Source organism: Lytechinus variegatus, chromosome 5 (genome assembly GCF_018143015.1).
Source record: "Lytechinus variegatus isolate NC3 chromosome 5, Lvar_3.0, whole genome shotgun sequence".
Classification (NCBI taxonomy): Eukaryota; Metazoa; Echinodermata; class Echinoidea; order Temnopleuroida; family Toxopneustidae; genus Lytechinus; species Lytechinus variegatus.
In genome coordinates this window covers 41649339-41673284 of record NC_054744.1, presented here as the reverse complement: position 1 = coordinate 41673284, position 23946 = coordinate 41649339, and the positions used below count along the sequence as shown (strand labels likewise).

At 37.7% G+C, this 23946-nt stretch overlaps 1 protein-coding gene across 1 annotated transcript; it reads right to left on the bottom strand.

The window, feature by feature from the left end:
* Positions 1-1820: 1820 nt before the first annotated feature.
* Positions 1821-21702, bottom strand: LOC121416185 (cilia- and flagella-associated protein 53-like). The gene is made up of 7 exons (XM_041609669.1): positions 21311-21702; positions 10033-10262; positions 7948-8121; positions 7219-7522; positions 5623-5841; positions 4509-4725; positions 1821-4003 (listed from the first exon to the last, which is right to left on the bottom strand). Exons 1-7 carry the CDS (start codon positions 21377-21379, stop codon positions 3666-3668), a joined length of 1551 nt encoding a protein of 516 aa, XP_041465603.1. The 5' UTR covers positions 21380-21702; the 3' UTR covers positions 1821-3665.
* Between the last annotated feature and the right edge of the window lie 2244 nt (positions 21703-23946).

Genomic DNA, 23946 nt, shown 5'->3' with positions numbered 1-23946 from the left:
TGTGAATAATATGCCTGTCTCGTTCATAATGAAATAGGTTGCAGCAATAAATATCTAATGCACTAAATCATAAATTGTCAGTCCAGTTTTTATAGTTCTTGGAGGAAAAAAATTGAATTAATAAACCTAATTTCATATAATAAAATACAAAAGAACAAGAGGGGATGTGACATCATCAGCCCACCTAATGGATATGCATGACGACTGTTTTCACAAAATATTGCTAAACTTAAAAATTCAATAACTTTATTTGTTATCCGCGATTTTGATGAAATTTTCGGCATTTTGTTTAGTGAATTTTACTCTTTTTTTTGCACTCCCTTTAAGGGGTACATTTTTAGAACATGGAAAATACTTGTTTAGGGTGATTTTTTGAAACCCCACAGTCACGCATGGTATCCACTCGTCAATGGAAGTGCCCTCCCCCTCCCGGGATTCTAAATTATGAAGACTTACATGACTTACGAGTCAATTATAATCTTGATGTATGAGGGCGCTAGACCTCATCTGTTCTCAGGGCTAATCATTGATCTATGGCGCTGAATCGCCTGGAGAGTTACTTGAAGGGATTTTTCGATGTTGTGTCATGTTTTTACTGCCGATAAAGTATGTTTTACCCATCAGGTACCATAGGAACTACAAAGGAACTTTGCTTCAAGGCCAATCAAAAGTAAGGAAAGAAGTCAGATCTGACAACTCTTCAGATGGAAAATGTTGGTGAAATGCCCCCCCACTAAAGTGATCACAAGGCAGCATAATTATCATAATTAGTTTCACAGGTCAGGAGATAATTGAACCTCTTTGTTAAATGGACTTTTTAAAGCACTATTCGTCATAAACATACATATATCTCTTGAGGGATAATTTCAAATGTAATTTTATATTTACAAGTCTTAAGAACAGCATGCTTATAGAACAGACTTTTTTAAAAATAAAAAAGATAATTTTTGATAAGCACTAATGGCAACTCCTACAATTTAAAAAAAAATTTTTTTTGATAATTATGATACAAGCTGAACAAGATAGAAGTTGTGAGGAAGAAAAAGAAAAAGAGAGGGGAGGGGGAGTGAAAGAGAAAGGATGAGAGTAGATGGTCATTTGAAGGGATAAGGGGAAAGCAATAGCTAAACTATTCATCTAAAAACAACAAAAAAGAACTTTTGAAATGGACACCGAATATATGCAGAAATGTTTAGACGTATTAAAAGCTCATAGACTAAATTTTTCAAATGACACAAGGAAATCGTCAATAAATTCATGTAAGTGAGCACTACTCACTTTTGTAAAGGGTATGAAAAATACACACACTCACTTTCCTATACACACATATCCACAGGCAGTCATACATGCTTAAGGCATCAATTATGGACAGTAAGCCCCCCCAAACACAAAAAAAAGCTATCATAAATGCAGAAAAGTTGGGACCCACACTCATGTGTCTGTAATAAATTGCCAGTAACCGAGGACATAAGGGGTTCATATGAATTTTCATTGAAGTATGATTTTAGCAGCATTACCTTTGTTCAAATTGCAGCAATTTGAGAGTCTCAAAACAAGGACCATCCCTGATTTAATAGTGTTCTGTCATACTTGTGTCCATGGTTGTTGGCAATTACCGACACACATACACAAAAAGCCAACAAACAGATTTTTCCTGTAGGTTCAAAACTAGCTATTCACTAAAAAAACCCCACTACATATGCCAAGGAAATTGCACTTCTAAGGAATCGACATTGACTTTTAAGTATCATATGTATTAAGAGCTAACAATAATACACGCTCACAACTCATTAGTCAAAAATTAAAAAGGCACTTACTGATATATTTAGCTATGTGTTTTTTATTGAAACAGTTACCACCGATTCATAGGAACTGTAACATAACATTTTATCCAAAGCAGATACAAATACTTTGAATATATATTTGTATATTTATATTTAATTTATATACATTGTACAAACACATCGGCTTGAATTCACAAAACTCTACCTTGGGTTTTTGCACACACACTGAATGTGATTCAACCTCTTATTTTCTTTAGGTTCCCGCAAGAATTTATGTCTATTTGCTCTCACTTAGACATATATCATAAAACCTAGTTGGAGGTTTGAACTACTTTTTCATGGATTCATGCTGTTTGATGGTATCCTCAAACTGATCAAGTTCTCACTTTTATGGAATACTGGATTTGATATTTGTTTTCCAGGAGTTAATTAAATTTAATTCCATACTAGCATTCCTTCTCATTACATTGAAAAATTAACCTTATCACCACAAGAAAAAAAAACAATAAGTACAGTTGGTACATGTAAATGGTACAGCAACAGGTACTTCATAGCAGTGTGGTTCAAGTTAACCCAACGTTGACAAGATAAACACTACATGATAATACCGACAAGTGAATACAACTTGCCATTCACACAAGGTGGTTTTGTTTTAATAAAACACTTTATATACACTCTGCATACGGACGGATATAGTATTCTACAGAACCTGCACAAACAAAAGATAAAATTCTCATTGATTCAATAATATACCTTCTCCCTGTAAATAACAGAAAAATAAGAGCAATATCTGAAGAATTGGAGACACATGGAAAAATCTTCAATTTCAATCCTATACATATCTACAGATTATGAGATGACTGTCCAATTCCTATTTGATGAATTCAAATCCAACAAAACGTGCTATTCCTGTAGGATGGATGCCACAGAAGTAGTCAACTTAGGATTCATTAAAATATTGTTGAATAGAAATCTGTCTTTGCCAATTTTCTTTTTTGCAAAGTAATCAAAATGTACCAGTGAGTTAATACAAATAAGTAACAATCATTGGCATCATGAGACTTCTAATTTAAATGAATAATAATTGGCTAAAAGTTCATATCATCCTAATAAAGGTCAATGCATATTGGTTATCCAAAATTTTACAATAAAATTAAAACATATCTACATGTAGCTAACATGTTGTACAACACACTTTCCTTGGACGGAAAAACTAAATCATAGTTATACTTGATTTGGCTTTATAGGGCTACCATCATAATACAATTTGTAAAAAAAATTGATTAGCCTTCAGTATATCAACACATGAACCTTTTTTTGTGTGTGATTTCATTCTTTTAAAGTGTCTTTCAAATGTATGTTAGGAATTCATCAGATTAATCATTCTTACTGACCTGTATGTCTTACTGACATATATGAACAAAATATTTTACACACAATAAATAAATGATAGTCCATAAGATAATGTCAGGATTAATAGAGGCAACAAAATACATATATAGAGTGAACAAGTAGTGCTTTGTACCATTATGCAAGGCCATGATGAATTTGAGTGAATTATCAAAATGATAATGAAATGCATGAAATTTAACGACAAGAATCATTTATTCTTCACGACAGATTCTATGTGTTCTGAGACAAGGATCCTATCTAACTCATGTAAACCACATTACACATTATAAGCATGCAACCATACAATGCTTTATGAGGATCTAGTTTAAGTCCCATGATGGCAAAAATGTAAAATCCATGTTCTAAAATAGATTTGGTACATGTCTGTTTACTTAGAAAATTGGAATGACAATGTTTTCAAGGCAAATATCATCTAAAGGAACACATTCTGTTGATGGAATGACTCATTCGCAAAAACCATCAATTACTTTATGCTATCTGAGGAGATTTGCCTGCCGACATATGCATCCTACGGACTGGGTGGGCCTTGTCAATAATCGGCCTAGCGAGGGCCTCCTTCAACTTAGCCTGGTATTCGGCCTCTGTCTCCAATCCTTGGAGGTATTCCCTGTACTCTTCATCTTTAGCCCTCTCTGTCTGTCTGTGGGTATAGTCCATCTGGCCCAGGAGGTCCTGTTCATAATTCTTGTTGGCGAGTAGAATTGAGGCTTGTTTCTCATCTTCAAGTCTCTTGTGTTCTTCCATAGCTGCCTGCATGGCTTCTCTTTCCTTGGCTAGCTCTGCCTGTGCATTGGCATTGGCTGCCACTGTTAAAATAGAGGGGAAAATATTAATTTAAAAATATTCACAAGAGAATCAACAAAATTAATGTGAGGCTCTTTTGGTACAATATTTAGAATTATTTGAAAGAACAAAGATGATTTTTTTTTTTGGGGGGGGGTGGTGCATTTAATTAGTACAAAATGTATCAAAGACTGCTCAAGGAAAGAGGTTGGACTGTTTATGACAGAAACCACATACTTTATTGCTCAGAAGAAAGAAAGAAAGTTGATTTACTTAGATGTAAGTTCAATAGGTAAATGAATTTGGAAATTGAAATCTAAAATTTTAATATGAAACATGTATTCATCCCAATAATGGAATCAATGTTTACAAGTTCTGCTACTTGTTTCTTATGTTCTTCCCTTTATCCTCCCTCTGGATTCATTATTCTTGACAAACATTACCATCACACTTTATAACTGTCACCATTTCCAACATCATCTCATCTACCAAAACCTAAGACTATCAATAAAGATAAGTGTTGCTTACATCTCTCCTCCACCTGCTGTCTCCTTATTGCAAGTACCTCTTCCATGAGCTTCTTACGTGCATTGCGTTCCTTGGCCCATTGAGTGAGTCTCTTCTGCCATTGTCTCTCAACCTCTGCTGATATCATGCGGTCAATCTCTGCTTCCCTCTCTTGCTCAAGCCTCATCTGCTCCTGGAGGTACCTGCGGTAACGTTGATCTTCCTCCCGCAGTTCTTTCTGTATTGACAGAAGCAGCAGAGGTTTGATGAAAGCATATTCATCAATCATCCAAAATAGAAAAGCTGGTATTGTACACTTATATGGGCTTTGGGTTTATATGGGTTTGGCTACTCACCACATGGACTACTTTCATTTAGTCTAATGCCATTCCATCAATAGCCAGTTGGTCGAATAGCCATTCAGTCCATATACCATTTGGTCTAATTAAACAAAAGTGTTAATTGAGCAAAATGAATGAAAAGAAGTTGGGTATTAGACCAATGGGATATTAGACGAAATGGTAATAGACCAAATGGTGACGAGATGAAGTAATGATTGCACCAAAAATGATTACTGGACGAAATGGTTGTTAGACACAATGTTGATGGATGGAATGGCATTAGACTAAATGAAGGTAGACCATGCGGTGAGTGGACGAATTGGCAGATTACCCTTATATAATGTTAAGTTAAAAAAAATGAAGTTAATCAAAATACTTGCACCTCAAGGGTAAAAAGAATGCCTTAGGGCCCATTTCATAAAGGATTTACATTTATTTGTAATTATGGTACCATGGTGGCAAAGTTACCAAATTTATAAATGAAGGGACAAGGAGGTGAAAAGTAGGCTGCCAAGAATAGGACAAATGTTCACATTTTCATGGTACATGTACTATCTAAAAAAAAAATGAATTGAAATCAATGTTAATATTATTGAAACTGTTGAAAATGGTTATGAATGTGCATTGTACCTTTAAGCTTCTGCCCCATCTCCATCAAAATTGTGCACCCAAGTAATCATCACAATTTCTTACTGGTAATATTAAGTAAGATTTATAGGGCTCTGCATACAATCAATTGGACCCAACTGTAAAACATGGGAGTTTTTAACGAAATGGTAGTCACAATTGCTGACCTTTCTCTGTGCAATCTCCATGGCTTCATTCCTAGAGTCCTCAAGGAGTTTCTCCAAGATCTTCATGTCAAGAGCTAATTCTTCCTGGACTTCCTTGGCCATTCGCTTGGCTTTGAGCTTGACATTCTGATCCAGACCAGCTCGCATCTCCTGTTGGAGGGCCCTCTTTTCAGCCAAAGCACGTTGCTCTTCCAGTTTCCTCAGTGCTGCCTCCTCTTTCTGAAGGGAAAATGAATGATCAATCAAATAAGTTCTTCATTTTATGGAAGCAACAAAAACCAGAGTTATGGTTCATCAAATTATTACCAATAACAAATGCAAATTATGGTAAAATTTTTACGAGCATATAATCACTCATATTCCACTGTTTCATTAACCTTCAGAATATGTCATCTGTAAGTTTAATAGTATAACAAGTTTCATGAAATGAAACATTGTATAACAATCTGCTGCTACATTACTTTATGAATATCAGTAGCAATGGACATAATCATAGAATCTACTTATTTGTTCTTAAAAATAGGCAGTGTACAGATGAATACATCAGGGCTCGACATAACCAGTGGTTCGGGGCAACCAAAAATGAGAGTTGGGCCATCAAATTCTGTTTTAGTGGCCCAGTCGGGCTACCAAATTTTTGATAAATTGTAATGTTTTCTTTTGTTTTAGGGCCACCGAATTTGCTTTTCAGGCCACCAAGAATATGAAATTGATCACTTTGGTGGACCAATTGGGCCACCAAGAAAAAAGTTAGCATGGAGCCTTGAATAAACAGATGATTATTGACTTTAAATAACATACCAGGAAATCATCTCTCCTTAGTTGTAAAAGGCTGATTTACATCAACTCATGACAAACTCTGTTATAAGGAAATATACAACTAGATTTAAAGGAAACCAAAACCCAAGAAGAGAAGCAATCTTATTTTAAAGAGTACAATGAGAGGAACATTTAAAAAAAAATCATCAAAATTGGTTATGAAATAAGCAAATCATGGAAGTTTGAAAACTCTTGTTGTACTTTCTATGGGGATCCTCAAATTGGCAAACGTGCTCCAAAATGGCTGATTTTGTGGACAACTCTCCATTTGATTTCTATACAAATTTTCAGATTTTCCTCATCTTTCAAATTGCATTTTGCCTTCTTCTGAGCACAACATATGTCATGGGAAAATATAATTCACACTATATATGTCAAGGTCAGGAGATAATGTAAATATGTAAAATAAAGGGGAAAATCTGAAAATTTGTGAAGAAAACAAATGGAGAGTTGTCCACAAAATCAGCCATGTTTGCCAATTTGAGGATCCCCATAGAAAGTACAACAAAACTTTTTAAAGATCCATAACTCACTTATTTCATAACCGATTTTGATGAAACCTTTTAGAAAATTGTTCCTCTAATTTTACTCTTTCCAATAGGATTGCTTCTCTTCTTGGGTTTTGGTTTCCTTTATCAATTTCAAAAAAGTGAGCAAATTACCTTCTATTCTACAACAGTGTTTGCAAAAATTTTATAAAACGCATCAAAGTGTACATATTTGCATCAAACATGCAGTCCCTATCCTTTTATTATACGCTTCGGTGACAATCCTTACCCTAAGTCTGCCACCGTCGATCCTGAGCTGTTTTTCTTCCTGGCGCTTGGCCTCGATGGCAGCCATCTGCTTCTGCAAGACGCTCAACATCTCCATGTTTCTTGCGTGTTGATCCTGCGCAATCTTCTCCTCCTTGGCCTCCTTGGCTAGCCTGTCCTTCTCCCACAGGTCCGCATACATGCGCTCCACCTCCTTCTCATGTGCATCCATGCGAGCCTTTGTCTCCAGCTGATGGCTACGGTCCATGCATACTTCATCCATATGTCGCCGGGTGAGGGTAGCCCTAAGCTCCTCACATTCCTCCCTGCCGAACGGAAGGTAAAGAACAATTTCATGCTCTGATTCATTGCATAAATAAGGAAGTAAAAACTCAGGGAATATTTCACAAAGGTATTCCAAAGTTACAATGCCTGTAAAAGTCCAACACGGTGTCAATTTGATTTTATTAAAAAGCAGAAAAATAATATATTGCAAAGGTTTCAGTTCAAAGCATTCTGCTAATTTGGCAAACATTCATGCCTACATAATGTCTGAACTTATCATCATACTCATCTTCATTTCCATATAAACAGTGTTATGGCATTCCATTCTTGACATTAATTGAATCAATTACAACTCTGAGAAGGAGTAAAGTCTATAACTTGGAATCACCTGAAAAATGGAAAATCTTGAAAACCTAACCAATACATAAAGAAAGGAGTTATTTATGATGCTGGGACAAAGACATACCTCCATCTCTGATCAAGTTTTTCTGCAACGATCTGTAGTCTTTCTTTCTCCCTCTTCTCCTTCAGAAATTTTGCCCGTTCCCTCATCTTTGCTTGTCGCTCCAAAAGTGTTTCTTGACTTGCTTCCATCTCGACCAGGTATTGATCATTTTCCTCTGCTAGCAATTCTCGTAATCTGAGACAGAATGAAAAGTACACATATTATATCACAAAGAAATCATATGTTTGTGCCTTCATACTACACGTTTCCCCTTTTCACAGTATCAAAATAGTTGATGATGGGACAGGGGAGGAGGTAATTAGTACACATATTTTGACCTGTCATTGTGATTCTTGAAAAAAAATCTATTAATGTTCATTTATTATATGTATATTGACTGCATATTAAAGGTTTAAGAGCACCCCAGTTATCAAGAGGTATTTTCCTCCTCCTTATCATCATCTCTGTGGCTTCTTGTGATCAGAGCTAATTTCTGTCAGAATCAGCAGTGGGTTCTCCAAATCCATAACTGATGGTGGAACTTATATGTAGGAATGCATCCCCTTTCTCATTCTGGTAGGATCATTTTTTAGCACCCATCATGGAGTTTGCACATGCAAACAGCAGAAAACTGTGACAAGTTACATACGCTTAACTTGTTCTACCAGGCTTTAAATGTTTTTAGGGCAAGGTCACTTTTTTTTATATGTGGCACCTTCCATTTTACAGTACAAAAAACAAACAAGTGGAATGCCTCTGGCCGTCTCAACTGCATCACGCGTTTCAATATAGCAGCAGTGCTGACTTTGAATACTACTCTAACTCGCACAAGATGTTCAGTGATACATGGTTACTCTTATGTCCACTTTTTATGAACTAGACCAATAAACTTACAGAGATATGATGGTTATTCAACAAAAAACCCCAACATGGCCAAAGTTCATTGACCTTGATCATGTGAAACTCGAACAGGATGTTCAGTGATACTTGATTACTCTTATGTACAAGTTTCATGAATCAGATCCATAAACTTTCAAAGTTATGATGGTAATTCAACAGATACACACAATTCGGCCAAAGTTCATTGACCTTTGACCTTGGTCATGTGACCTGAAACGTGCACAGGATGTTCAGTGATACTTGATTACTCTAATGTCCAAGTTTAATGAACTAGACCAATAAACTTTCAAAGTTATGATGGTAATTCAACAGATACCCCCGATTCGGCCAAAGTTCATTGACCCTAAATGACCTTTGATCTTAATCATGAGACCTGAAACTTGCACAAAATTTTCAGTGATGCTTGATTACTATTATGTCCAAGTTTCATGAATCAGATCCATAAACTTTCAAAGTTATGATGGGAATTCAACAGATATCCCCAATTCGGCCAAAGTTCATTGACCCTAAATGACCTTTGACCTTGGTCATGTGATGTGAAACTAATGCAGGATGTTCAGTGATACTTGATTAACCTTATGTCCAAGTTTCATGAACTAGGTCCATATATTTTCTAAGTTATGATGACATTTCAAAAACTTAACCTCAGGTTAAGATTTCGATGTTGATTCCTCCAACATGGTCTAAGTTCATTGACCCTAAATGACCTTTGACCTTGGTCATGTGACATGAAACTCTAATAGGATGTTCAGTAATACTTGATTAACCTTATGGCCAAGTTTTATTAACTAGGTCCATATACTTTTTAAGTTATGACGTCATTTCAAAAACTTAACCTCAGGTTAAGGATTTGATGTTGACGCCGACGCCGCCGCCGTCGGAAAAGCGGCGCCTATAGTCTCACTTTGCTTCGCAGGTGAGACAAAAAAAGAAACCAAAATATCCAAGACTAGTGGAAGTAGCATGTATGACGATGGCACATGAATTTACACAAAATACAAATTCTGGGGGCCGTGTCATAAAGCTGTTCGTAAGATGAGAGTGACTTTACGAACGACTGGTGATCCTTTCTTACGCGCAAAAACATCGCTAACGAATATACCATTTGCCATAAGAAAGTATCACCAGTCGTTCTTAAAGTCACTCTTAACTTACGAACAGCTTTATGAAACACCCACCTGGAGATATTTTGTCAAGCCTACTAACCTCTGTCTTCTGTCTTCAAGTGTGAATTCTTCTTGTTGCATCAAGCTTCGGACCCGTCTCTTGACTGTGTTTGACTGGATTCTCCGGTCTGTGATCTTCTCCCAGTCATTCTTTAGGTCACACAGTGCATTATACTTTGTGACAGCTTCTGCTTCTTCCCGCTGGTCATCTCGTTTTCTTCTCTCCAGGATGAGGTGGTCTGGAGGAAGTTTGCTTGGCATCTTAGCTCTCTGTATAAAATAAAAACACTCTGGTTGACCTGGATACAATTTTTTTGCTTTTAATAGAGACATGATAGGATGCTTTTAATAGAAACATGATATGATGATGAAAATACACATGTATATATATATATTACAAAATAAGATAGTTCCAATTTCATTCCTCTATATACCTGTGCCATGGCTAAGGATTCTCTTAAGTATGAAATAAATGTTTTTGGATTAGTTTTTTCCTTCCATAAACAAACAGTAGGTCATGCTACATACGGAGATGTTGATTTCGTAACTGGGGTCCCGGGGGGGCACTCAGTATATAATGCATAGTGGGTATGTGCCGCGGAGGGGACCCCCATTTTTACACCCAAATTTCCGTTCCAAGGCATAGCATTTTTGTCTTATTGAGAAAAAAACAAAGAAAGCCGCTCCAAGGCATAGCATTTTGTTCTTATCGAGAAAAAAAGAAGAAATCCGCTCCAAAGCTTCGCATATTTTTCGTTACGCCGTTCCGGTCGCATTGATCTGCTGCAATTTTGGTGAAAAGCGGCCGCCGAGCGCTGTCCAACCATCGTCTCTGGGCGAGCGCACCCGGCGGAGGCCGCGCTAGCTGCATCATGCACGCATACCCGTTCCATAGGGGTGCATACGCACGTACTCACACGCTGGCGATCCGTTCCAAGGACCCCCGTTTTCACAAAATTGTAGTTCAGAAGCCCGTTCTGAGGACCCTCCTTTTTACAATAAGCCCGCTCCAAGGCCCCCGTTTTTTGTCTCGCCCGCGGCACACCCCTACCACCTTTTTGGTCGAGTGCCCCCCCCCCCCCCCCTCGGGTGTTGCGAGCGGGATGGGTGGCTTCTGAACTGAAATTTTGTCATTCGGAGTACTGGTATCTAGAGAACTGAAAATTAGGTCTGAAAAAGGTGGTCATCAAAGCGGCACATCCCCGTACCACCAAAATATATGTGAGTGCCCTCCCCCCCCCGGCCTAACTCCTAATTTCATTTGTCTCCTTGCACTTGCAGTCTTTCCCTCATTTCATAGTCATATATGGTGAGACTACCACATATCGACCACCTCTTTTGAAACCGACCACCTTGCGCGCGTTAAAATTATTGCGTATTACAAACGATACGCGCGGGTGTGTAGGATAGGCACAGTGTCCATAGAATCGGGAAGAATTGATTTTACAAGAAAAAAAGAAGCAACAAAAAGTAAGAAAATTCAGTAGAATTCATCAAAATTGTATTGACCAGCCCCAAACTCGTTGAAAAACCAAGAAATCCCATAGGAAACGGCTTTAGAACAAATATTCGTCATCAATCATCAAATCATGTGCCGGAGCTCGCAGTGGAAGTAGTGAAACGATCATTTACAATGTAGCATGTTGACATCAGAGAACTGATTTGGAAGAGTCAAAATATTTCTATATATTTGAGGAAACTCTCAAAACGGGTTGAATACTAGTGCCATTCAGTGCAAAAGGCCATCGCCGCATAATTCATTCCTCCGTGCATACAGTTGACAAATTGATAAAGAAAATACCGACAACAGATTACCCTGGAAAAAACAAAGGTATGAAATAAAGATAAATTCCCAATTTCTAAATATTTTCGGGAATATGTCAAAATCTTTGAATTAAGCCCGGATGAATACTATCTAGTGCCCATACGGTATACCCAGTTGTAGTGTATCCTGACGAGTTGTGTGTCCGGACGATCAGTTTTAGAATGTCATTTGGAAAAAAATTACCAGCGAAGTTCCATCAATTTTTAGTACAAAATGTTAGGAAATATTATAAAGAACAAAATAGAAAATAATTACAAGTAATGAATTCATATTTTTAGTGTAATCCACAGACAAAAAAAGAAGGCTTCAAAAAGATAAAGTGTCCGGACACCCGACCCCCCATCCTACCTAAGTCTATGAGGAAGTAACTCGGGCAGAAGCTTCTCTCGAAGGAACCCAACTGCAAGTCACATCCTCGCAGCTGAACATCGCAATTGCCCAGCTAAAGTCCGGCAAAGCAGGAGGAATAGACCAGGTCTCCCCTGAGCATGTAAAGTATTCCAGACCAATCACTCGTCTTCTACTGGTGCAGATTTATAACTCAATCCTATTCCACTGTCACATACCGTCCAACTTCAAGACTAGCTTAATACTTCCAATTCACAAAGGAAAGGGGAAATCTCCCACTGATCCTTCGAACTACAGGGGTATATCTCTCACTACTGTGTTCTGCAAGATCTTAGAACTTCTCATTAAACCAGAATTAGAAGAGACTCTTCATAAGTCAAACATACCTCATGAGCTTCAAAGTGGATTTCAGGAAGGACACTCATGCCTATTGGTAGCGGCTACATTGAATCTCATCATCGAAAGCTGTAAGAAGCAAACATTCATTGCTTATTTGGACGCTGCCAAAGCTTTCGATACAGTTTGGCACAATGGTCTTCTCCTCAAGCTATACAAGGCTGGTGTTCGGGGTAATCTCTGGCTTATTATAAAGAGATTATATGAAGATCTTAGCTCTGTTGTGTGGTGGAAAGGCAGAATAAGTGAAAGCTTTCCTGTGAGGCAAGGTGTAAGACAAGGAGGAATCCTTTCCCCCCTACTCTATTTGGCCTTCATCGATGGTTTGATCAACAGCCTCCAGTCGTCAGGCCTTGGAGCTTTCACTCAATCCATATACACAGGCATTCTTGTACTCGCTGATGACGTTGCACTAGTGGCTACCTCAGCAAAAGAATTGAACAGTATGCTTCAACTTGTCTTTGACTACTCCTGCAGGTGGCGCTATACCATCAATCCGTCTAAGAGTGCTGTCATCATCACTGGATCTGGTCCCCAGACTTCAGAAGTATGGCAATTTGGTTCTAGTACCATACCTCTCGTAGACAAGCACCCTCATCTGGGTATTACCCGTTCCTCACACAAACTTGATGCTACTTCCAAGATGATATCTACCGGCAACAAGACTCTATGCTCTTACAGGTGTGGGAGCATTCCGTATGGGACTCACCCCCGCAGTCATGGCATCCCTCTGGGAGAGATATTGCATACCTAGGATGCTGTATGGTTCAGAGGTCATCCACTTGACAAAGGCAGCCCTAGATCGCCTAGATAGGGCCCAAATAACCCTATTTAAAACCCTACTAAGTCTTCCTCGTTCCACTGCCAACGAATCAGTTCACATCCTCACTGGCCTCCCTGCTGTATCTGATATCGTAGCCATCCAACGCCTCAGACTTCTGGGGAAGCTGGTGAACCTCGACCCTTGCAGGCTAGAGTATCGTCTCCTTCTACACGTTATGTGCCAGCACCCCAGCTCCAAGACTATCCAAATGTTCCAGTCCCTCCTCAACAAGTACGACCTACAGTACATGTACCTTCTTTCAATGAACTTCTCAACTCCCCTATACTAGCGATGCCACATCATTTTAAAATATCTACTGTATACATATGTTGTGACCATTCATTTTGAAGCTTGTGACCTGCTCTTCACAATAAGACTACGTTTTTTTCTTAATATATGCAAATTAGGCAAATATCTAATTAAATATGCACGCATATCATTAAAAATGTCTGCCGCTCATGCGGAATGTGTATTTGCCTTTGTAGTTTCACCCATGCTAGTGATTTTGAGACAATTAACCACCAAAATATGTCAATTGGCCCATTCTTTGATTAAACCAATATATAATATTAAAAAGAGAGTGTTTCATATAATTAAATATGCAAATTTAAAATACCATAAATCTTTATGTAAATGAGGTTATGATGCAAAGCCAATGATACGCATATTGTAAACATGTATGTTAAAAATATTTCTATTCAAACTACATGTATGAGGAAATTAACCACCAACAATATGTCAAGTGGCCTATTCCTTGATTAAACTATTATGATATATTAATATTCAAACAGAATACATGTATTAAAATATGCAAATGCATATGCAAATGAGATTATGATGCAATATAGTACAATATTGTATATGTTACAATGATGTTTGTTCTTGTGTATGGCATTTCATTACAAATAAATTGGATAATAGTATCATCATCAGTGATATGATGTTCAATTGCACAAGAACAAATTCATAGAATATTATCTTCTACATGTACAAAAAGTGGTAAATATGCAAATGAGACGAATATGTAATGAACAATTCAAGTGCAGAAGTACTTGTCCAGCTGCATTCATTACCAAATTTATGCTTCTTCATGCTTTGTATACATGTATATTTGTATAATACAACTTGATATTATTTTTTATTAAGTACTAAAATGCAGTTTACATTTTCTTTTGTTTATATGTAAAAGCTCTGTACAATTCAGTTTATGCTTCTAACATTCTTGAAATGAAATACCATTATATTGATTATTATCATTATGCAAGAAACTTGCCTGATCCCTGATCAATGAATTGGTCAATGGTAAAGTATACCACACACGTATCATCTGCATTTCAAAGACGATCGAATGTTCACTTGTGAAAAGATGTATTCTGTTATACTATTTTTCCCCCAAACAAGTATATTCAACATCGAGAATATTACAAGATCGCCTTTCTGGCCTTCCAAAGTGATTTGGTAAGGCTGGACAAGTTAGAGAAGGCTAAAAAAAAAAAATTGGGTCAGGGGCCACGGGCCGGGATGGGGGAGGGGGACCAGGGGCCGGTAAGGTTGGACAAGTTAAAGCTATAAAAAAATTTTTTTTTTAAATTGGGTCAGGGGCCATGGACCGGTATGGGGGCCAGGGACCAGTAAGGTTGGACAAGATAAAGAAAGCTAAAAAAAAAAAATCGGATCAGGGGCCACGGGCCGCGATGGCGAAGGGGGGCCAGGGACCGGTAAGGTTGGACAAGTTAAAGAAAAATAAATTTAAAAAATTGGGTCAGGGGCCACGGGCCGTGATGGGGGGAGGGGGACCAGGGGCCGGTAAGGTTGGACAAGTTAAAGAAAGCTAAAAAAAAAAAGAAAATGGGTCAGGGGCCATGGGCCGGGATGGGGGCCAGGGACCAGTAAGGTTGGACAAATTAAAGAAAACTAAAAAAAAAAAAAATTGGGTCGGGGCCACGGGCTGGGATGGGGGAGGGGGGCCAGGGGCCGGTAAGGTTGGACAAGTTAAAGAAAGCTATAAAAAAATTTTTTTTTTAAATTGGGTCAGGGGCCATGGACCGGTATGGGGGCCAGGGACCAGTACGGTTGGACAAGTTAAAGAAAGCTAAAAAAAAAAAAAAAAAAATTGGATCAGGGGCCACGGGCCGCGATGGCGAAGGGGGGCCAGGGACCGGTAAGGTTGGACAAGTTAAAGAAAAATAAATTAAAAAAAAATTGGGTCAGGGGCCACGGGCCGTGATGGGGGGAGGGGGACCAGGGGCCGGTAAGGTTGGACAAGTTAAAGAAAGCTAAAAAAAAAGAAAATGGGTCAGGGGCCATGGGCCGGGATGGGGGCCAGGGACCAGTAAGGTTGGACAAATTAAAGAAAACTAAAAAAAAAAAAAAATTGGGTCGGGGCCCAGGGGCCGGGATGGGGTGCCAGGGGCCGGTAAGGTTGGACAAGTTAAAGAAAGCTAAAAAATAAAAAATGGGTCAGGGGCACGGGTCGTGATGGGGGGAGGGGGCCAGGGGCCGGTAAGGTTGGACAAATTAAAGAAAGCTAAAAATAAAAAATAAAAAAATTGGGTCGGGGCCCAGGATGGGGTGCCAGGGGCCGGCAAGGTTGGACAAGTTAAAGAAAGCTAAAAAAAAAATTGGGCTGGTGGGGGGGGCAGGGGCCGGGATGGGGGCAGGAGCCAGTAACGTTTGACGGCTTAAAGGTAGCTAAAAAAAATGGGTCGGGATAGGTAGGGGCCGCCGGGCCAGTGACGTTGGACAAGTACCGATAATGGGTAGCCCCCCCCCCAAAAAAAAAAAATGGGGTCAGGGGGCAATAAAGTTTGGGGTCCGTGTTACAGGCACCCCCCCCAAAAAAAAAGAAATAGGGTTGGGACAAGTAATTATGGCAATTATGGGTGAGGGGCGGGTTGCAAACAAAGGCCACGCAGGGGCCTGGGGCAAATTATGGAAGGGGTAAACATAGATCTAGACATAATATATCAGGCAAGAAAAAAAAGATGGGGCCTTGGACCATAATCAGGGTTTAAAAGGGCAAGAAAGGTACATCACCATCTGTTATAGTCCAGGATAGGCCCCATAGAAAATTGACCAAACCTTGTTTTTTTATATATACAATATTTTTTCATGGTTTCTTGTCAATTCGAGGGTGCTGATTACGAATCTGGATGATGCCACTCGTGTAACCTTGAGCATTTTCCGCAAATTGGCAAAATCCAATATGGCCGCCAAAATATGCAAATTACCCATGAAACTCATAAAATTGTCCACACATTGGCTGTGAAATGCATGAAATTATATGGCAAGAGTGAAATACAATCTTAAAAAATAATTTTTGACAAATATTTATTTTCCTGACATTCAAAAAGGCTGCCATAGGCCATTGTATACACTATCATGTACAATATGAATAGGGAGAACTAATTTTCACAAAAATGAGCACTAAACTGCAAAAATCGCGATGTATGAACGAAGTAATACATGCAAATCATCATTACTAATGAGATATATTATTTATTATGTCAAATATGGGAACATTTCTGTATTTCGATATGTAAAATAGCCGTCACTGGCCCAAAGAATATTATGTACAATGGCAATGGCCGGGGCCCAAAAAATGACAAGATTGAGCATTAAAATGCATATTATTAAGATAAACGAGTGGAATACTGACTAAAAACATAATTGCTAATATGCCATTTATGTGATAAATGCTGTATTTTGAAATTCAAAATGGCCGCCATAGCCCCTATATTCATCATGTACAATGCGAATGGAGAAACTAATTTTCACACGAGTAAGAAACATAAAATGCATGTAGTTGTGATGTATGAGTAAAATATTGTCTGACAACATGTTTTATAGCAAGACATATCATTTCTTTTGTCATGCATGAGATAAATACTGTATTATGAAATTCAAAATGGCCCCTATAGGCCCTAACAGTATTATCTACAATGTGAATTGGGACGTATAATTTTGTAAGAATTTGGATTTGCTTGACTATGACATCCATATAATCCTGTTGTATGAGTAAAACGTTATTTGAAAACATTTTTTTTAATCATCGCATTTCTTCTTCCATATAGGTAATACTGTATTTTGACATTCAAAATAACCTCTACAAGCCCTAACTAAATTATGTAACATGCGAACAGGGAAACTAATTTTCACAAGAGTGAGAATCATAAAATGCATATAACTGTGATGTACGAGTAAAGATATTGTCTGAAACATTATTTCTAACTAAATACATCACATATGGGTCGTGGACATGGTGGAGGTAATAAATGCTGTACTGTGAAATCCAAAATGGCTGCCATAGGTCCTAAAAGTATTATGTACATTGTAACATGGGACATATAATTTTGACAGAATTTGGCTTTGCTTGACTCTAAATATTGCATATAATTGTGAATTATTGTCTAAAACCATGGTTTCTAACGAGATATATCATAATGTTGTGTAATTAAGGTGATAAATGCTGCATTCTTAAATTGAAAATGGCCACCATAGCCACTTATCGTATAATATACAATTTGGGTGGATACAAATAATGTTCCCAAAAAGGGCATATGACAGCCATTTTGAATGTTGAAATACAGTATTTATCATCTAAATTACATAAGATATGATATATTTTGTTATAAATCATGTTTTTAGACAACATTCCACTCATACATCACCATTTGACCAAGCAAAGCCAAATTCTGTTGAAATAATTTGTTCCCATTCACATTGTGCATAATACCGTAAGGGCCTGTAGCGGCCATTTTGACTTTCCAGTAACAGTATTTATCACCTAACTGGCAGAATAAATGATACATCTTAATAGAAATTATGCTTTCAGACAATATTTTACTCATAGATCACTATTACGTGCATTTATGGTGCTCACTCCTGTGAATATTGGTTTCCCACTTTGCATTGTACATAATACGGTTAATGTCTATGGCGGCCATTTTGAAAGTCGAAATACAGTATTTAACACAAACTTGAAACCTGAATGATATATTTCGTTAGAATATATGTTTTTAGACAGCATCCCATTAATTTATCACATATATAATGCATTTTAGCGCTCACTCTTGTGATTTATTTGCTCCTCTTTCTCATTGTGCATAATACTTTTAGGGCCTTTGGCAGCCATTTTGAATATCAAAATACAACATTCATCACACACATGGCATATTAATAATATATTTCGTTAATAATTATGTTTATAGTCAGTATTCCACTTGTTTAATCTTAATAATATGCATTTTTTTTTTTAGTGATCACTCTTGTGAATTTTTTTGGCCCCCATTGCCATTGTACGCAATACTGTTTGGGCCAGTGGCGGCTATTTCGGATATCAAAATACAGCAATTTTCCCATATATGACATTACAAATGATATATCTCGTTAGTAAGGATGATTTGCGTATATTACTTCGTTCATACATCGCGATTTTTTGCAGTTTAGTGCTCACTTTGGGAAAATTAGTTTTCCCTATTCATATTGTACATAGTGTATATAAGGGCCTTTGGCGGCCATTTTGAATATCAGGAAAATCAATATTTTGTAAGAAGTTATTTTTTCAGAGAGTATTTCACTCCTGCCACACAATGTCATGCATTTCATAGCCAATGTGTGGACAATTGTATGATTTTCATGGGTAATTTGCATATTTTGGCGGCCATATTGGATTTTGCCAATTTGCGGAAAATGCTCAAGGTTACACGAGTGGCATCATTCAGATTCGTAATCAGCACCCTCGAATTGACAAGAAACCCTAAAAAAATATTGTATATATAAAAAAAAGGTTATGCCTCTTCTATCCTGGACTATTACATAATCACCAAAAACCAAACAACCCTACTCAACAGACTATACAGTCTCTGTATTGACCCTGAATTTTCCAGATTGGGGACAGTGCAAGCCCTTATCTTTCCCGCTGGCGGTATTTCGCGGTTTGCTAATTGGTAACAAGTTTGGTATCATTACAAAGCTTAGAATTCAAAGAATCTCATGATGCTGGGAGTTTTTTTTTTTTATGTGTACGATAAAGGGGTCAAAACATTTATGTCATCAAATCACCATATCAACAGAATCTCAACAAATCATGATATCAAAATGCAAAAAAAATCAGATTTTTTAGACATAATTTCAGAGCAAAAGTACTAAACTAACAATTCAAATTGCCACAAACACTGGTGGAAGTCAAAATCTTGTGTGTCACATGATTATGACATGAGCAGTACTTTCCACTTTTGGCTTCTGAGATTCAAAATGGCCGCGCGCATCGTACGATCAGGCAGGTTTCAAGACACATTTCAAGTGCAAAATATCTGGCGATTCTAACCTCAAATCAGAATGTAAAGTGAAAATTTCCTATTTTAATTTAATAATCTGCGGATTTTTGTGGGTCAGAGTGTTACTGAATTAATATTTAAAGACTGGAAAAGAGTTTTCTGAGACCATGTTTTACACAGGGGCAGAGCATACCGATGCGAACGTGCGGCTGGTTTGGCATCGCTACCTATACAGTACAAACAATGGAAAAGACTCATCTACATGTATACAGCCGTTCTTGACTACAGGGAGGAAGAAACCCAAGCCGCTCTAGCAGCCAAATCCTCACTTCAGCTGCTTAGTCACCTAGACCGCACCCAGAGGACAACTCTACTCCCATCCACTCATTCAATGAACAAGGTTATAATATAACCTTGTTCTCAGTTATATCTCCATGTGTGACAAAATAAGGGTGGCAATGTTTGGCTTATTTTCTCTTTTTCTTTGGGGCAAATGCTTCATTTTTTTACACTTACAGTTTCCATTAGAACTGTTAGTTCATACTACTTGGCTCTTATTTAAATTTGATTCTTTATATCATTTTTTCTTAATTAAAAATAGAGATCAAAAAATGAAAATTTTCTTGCCATATTACTTTCCACCAATAGAGGGCGTACACAAAAATATGCCCAAAATTCAAGTTTTTGAGCGCTCTGGTGAATACAAAAATTATTCCCACATGACTAATGATAATTAAATTAAAACTGTTTGAAAATTAGTAATTTTGGTCACAAAAGTGATATTTTAATGATTTTTTAGAGTGTGTGCTCAATACAGCATTGGCATACCATAGTCCTACCTGTAGATTCTCCACAGGCCAGATGGTAGCAGTGAACAAGTGCTCCCATCAAGACTAAACCCTTATAGTCATCGCCAAGCCTTATCCCTGAAGAGTCAACTTCTTTGTGGTGTCTATGCTACCAACTCACGTCTCACCAAAATTGGGAGGCGTCACGATAGTACCTGCTATTGCAATGTCAAGGATGAGAGTGTAATTCACCTTATAGGAGAATGTACCCTCTACGCAGATGAAAGGAAAAGGTTCCTTGCCAACCTTCCTCCGTATCTCCAACATGATCGTGCCATGACCCCTGCATCACAAGTTGCAGCTGATATTACTAATGTTGTACTTCTTGGATTGGACACTAAAGCAACTAAAGTAGTATACCTGTTGCTTCAGCTCCCCAACTTCATTACTACTCCCTTCATTTCTTGCATGAGCTTCATGTCAAACGTTCTCTGTTACTAGTGAACAACAACTAGACAGCCTTGTGATACACTTTACTCCAACTTCGTTCTGAGCCATTCTCTTTTGTCTCTAAACATATTTATCAAACCACTTTTTTTCTGCGTATCCACTGGATCTCGCAGTTCTCCAGGACTGGAGGAAATCAACAGAAGAAGATCGTAAAAAAGAAAAATCTATTTTGGCAAATTTTTCACATAGGCCTAGGCCTATTTTTTTTTTGTAGGCCTAGGTGTTTGTCTATTTATGTTATGGTGACAGTTTGGTCGATTTTATGAGAATATTGCTATGCTAGAATATTGTATTTCTTAAAATTGAATTCATGAAAAATGTTCGATGATACAATCCACTTCAATACTCACTATCGCTACAGAGTGGGGAGTCGGACCGGTGAACTCCCGGGTTCGGCGGGGTTTCTGCGCAGCCAGCATCTCGAAGGAGAAGAAGCTTCGGTTTCGTCAGCCCAAAAATAAACGATGATCTCACACTTCTTGGGCGACAAAGCTGTCACTTTGGTTACTTTTTCCTATTTTCAGTATTTTGTCGAATGGTCTGGTTAAATTTCAAATTGAAAATCACTATGATTATTTAATAAAAGAGTTGGCCAAAATAAGTAAGTTGTCCCAATTCGTCGTCTCAAATTCGCTGCAATATCTCCGCACAATTAATACACACACAAATTGGATTTGCGTGTATCGTATACGTAAACCACATCACACACACCTAGCTTGCCTAACGTGCGCTAGCTAGCTCGCTGCGATGCTGTTGTATGAGTGACGTCAGTTACTATAGCTACAACAGCGAACTCGGAGGGGATCGAAGACACTCACTGTCCTTGAATAGGCAAATCATAGGCTACTTAATTATTATGTACATGGGCGGAAATCTGTCCCGAAAGGTAGGGGGGGGGGGGACCACAGGGATGGATCCAGCCTTCGCCAATAGGGGGGCCGGGGCGAATTTTTTTTCAGCCATACGTCAATCCCAGATCGGCCGCTCAAAGATGATTTTTGTTTGTTTCATTGACGGGGTAGTCTGTCACTTCTTAGCTTTATTCTTATAAATCAACATAAATATGATATCATAATTCTTATTTATATAATGCGAGCGCGAAGCGCGAGCCAAAAAAATTGGTGGAAATTTTATTTATTTTTTCCTAAAATTTGAACATTCTGGGCAATATTTGTTATCCTGAAAAAAAAATGTGTGTGCAATTAAATAATTACTACGAACGCGAAGTGCGAGCAGAAATGAACTGATGGAAAACAGGAAAAGGTACCTGTTAAAGACTGCTTGCAGTTAGCCATGAAGACGTTACTTATTTCAACAATTAATAATGCGAGCGCGAAGCGCGAGGAGAATTTTTTCGAAATTTTTACTTAAAGAATGGAAATTCTAAGCCCGGTTATTGTAACTTAAACATAATAGGTATATAACTAAACATTGATGCGAACGCGAAGCGTGAGCGGAAAATTGTGAGATTTAGACTTAAGAACGAGACACTGTCTCTGTTCATGTTTCGTAAATCATGAAAAGGATTAGTAATTGGAGGTCTTCTTTACATTAATAATGTGAGTGCAAAGTGCAGCCAGAAAATATTTATATACGTTTAATTTGAACTGATCGTAAACTACTTGTTATTGGGACTGCATGCACTTAGCCATGAAGACGTTACATATTTGAACAATCAAATAACGATATCGCGAGCTGAAAAATTTTGACATTTCTACAAAAAAAGAATCGAAAACTTTTTTGTAATCGTAAACAGGGTAGCTATAGAACTAAACAATTGATGTAAGCGAAGCGCGAGCAGAAAATTTCGAGATTTAGACCTAAAAACGGGTCACTCTATTCATGGTTTGTAAATCATGAAAAGGATGAATAACAGGGAATCTTTCTACATTAATAATGCGAGCAGAACTGCGGTCTGAAACTGGATAATGATTTAAATAGAGAACAGAGTTGAATATCTGAATAAACATGTGCGTGTTTCAGATTTAAACCTAGAATCTAGGCATTCTACACATCTTTTATCATGAATGAATAACCAAAGCTTACACTATTTGATATTCCGATCTGAAAAGAGTCAATTTCACTTTGTAGGTAAATTGTGAGGTGGATATGGATCGCACTTATTAATGAGCTGATATTTTTCATTATTATTTGAGTTTTGACATAGGACCGGGACAGCCTTAGGACATGTCATATGAAAATGATGACTATCTTCCTATTCCTCTTGCTAAGCGCGAGATGAAACAAAAGGGACAATTTAATCATTAAATTAATATATTATTAATGCCTAATGAGGGCGAGAAATCTGATAATATTATGGCCTGAAAACTGGGCATTTCAAGCACTTTAATGTTTCAAACCATTAATGCGAGCGGAAATTGCGAGCCAAAGTCTTTATGAAAATCAATATTAAGACACACATAACTCGCCAATCAAAATGCGAGCGAGTAGCGCTATCTGATACGTTTTGACAATCAGACTTGAAAAGGGATATTTGTCACTAAATGGAATACAAGAAAATAATAGGTACTTAATAAATCGAAATTTGCGAGCGCTAAGCGCGAGCAGAAAATATCAACATTCAGACCATAAAGCAGTCATTTTTACAGAGCACCTGTTAAAAATTAGTTTGTAAATACACAAATTTCTAGAAAATTTGATTTCCGAGATGAGATATGTTATCAATTCAATTCAATTTCAAATTCAATTTTTTATTGATAATGATAAAAAAACCCATCAAATTGTACATTCGTATAAAGAAATATCATTGCAAGAAAAGGAGGACAACAAAAAGTTTACACATGAAAATAAGAGGCCTCCAAAGAATACAATAATCAATATATGTACACATCAGATGAAGAGGGGGGGGGGGGGCGAAATATGCTCATTCACACACAGACACACACACCCACCGAGGAACATCGTCATCATAACACACAAAAGCACACCCGAAACATCCATTATGATCGTGGTTCAGTCAATGTAT

Coding starts and splice junctions, on each gene's coding strand:
- LOC121416185 (XM_041609669.1), bottom strand. CDS start 21,379: ATGCTGGCTGCGCAGAAACCCCGCCGAACCCGGGAGTTCACCGGTCCG. Junction 8,122..10,032: donor CTTGAAGACAGAAGACAGAG/GTTAGTAGGCTT, acceptor ATTCTGTCTCAG/ATTACGAGAATTGCTAGCAG. Junction 7,523..7,947: donor AAACTTGATCAGAGATGGAG/GTATGTCTTTGT, acceptor TCCGTTCGGCAG/GGAGGAATGTGAGGAGCTTA.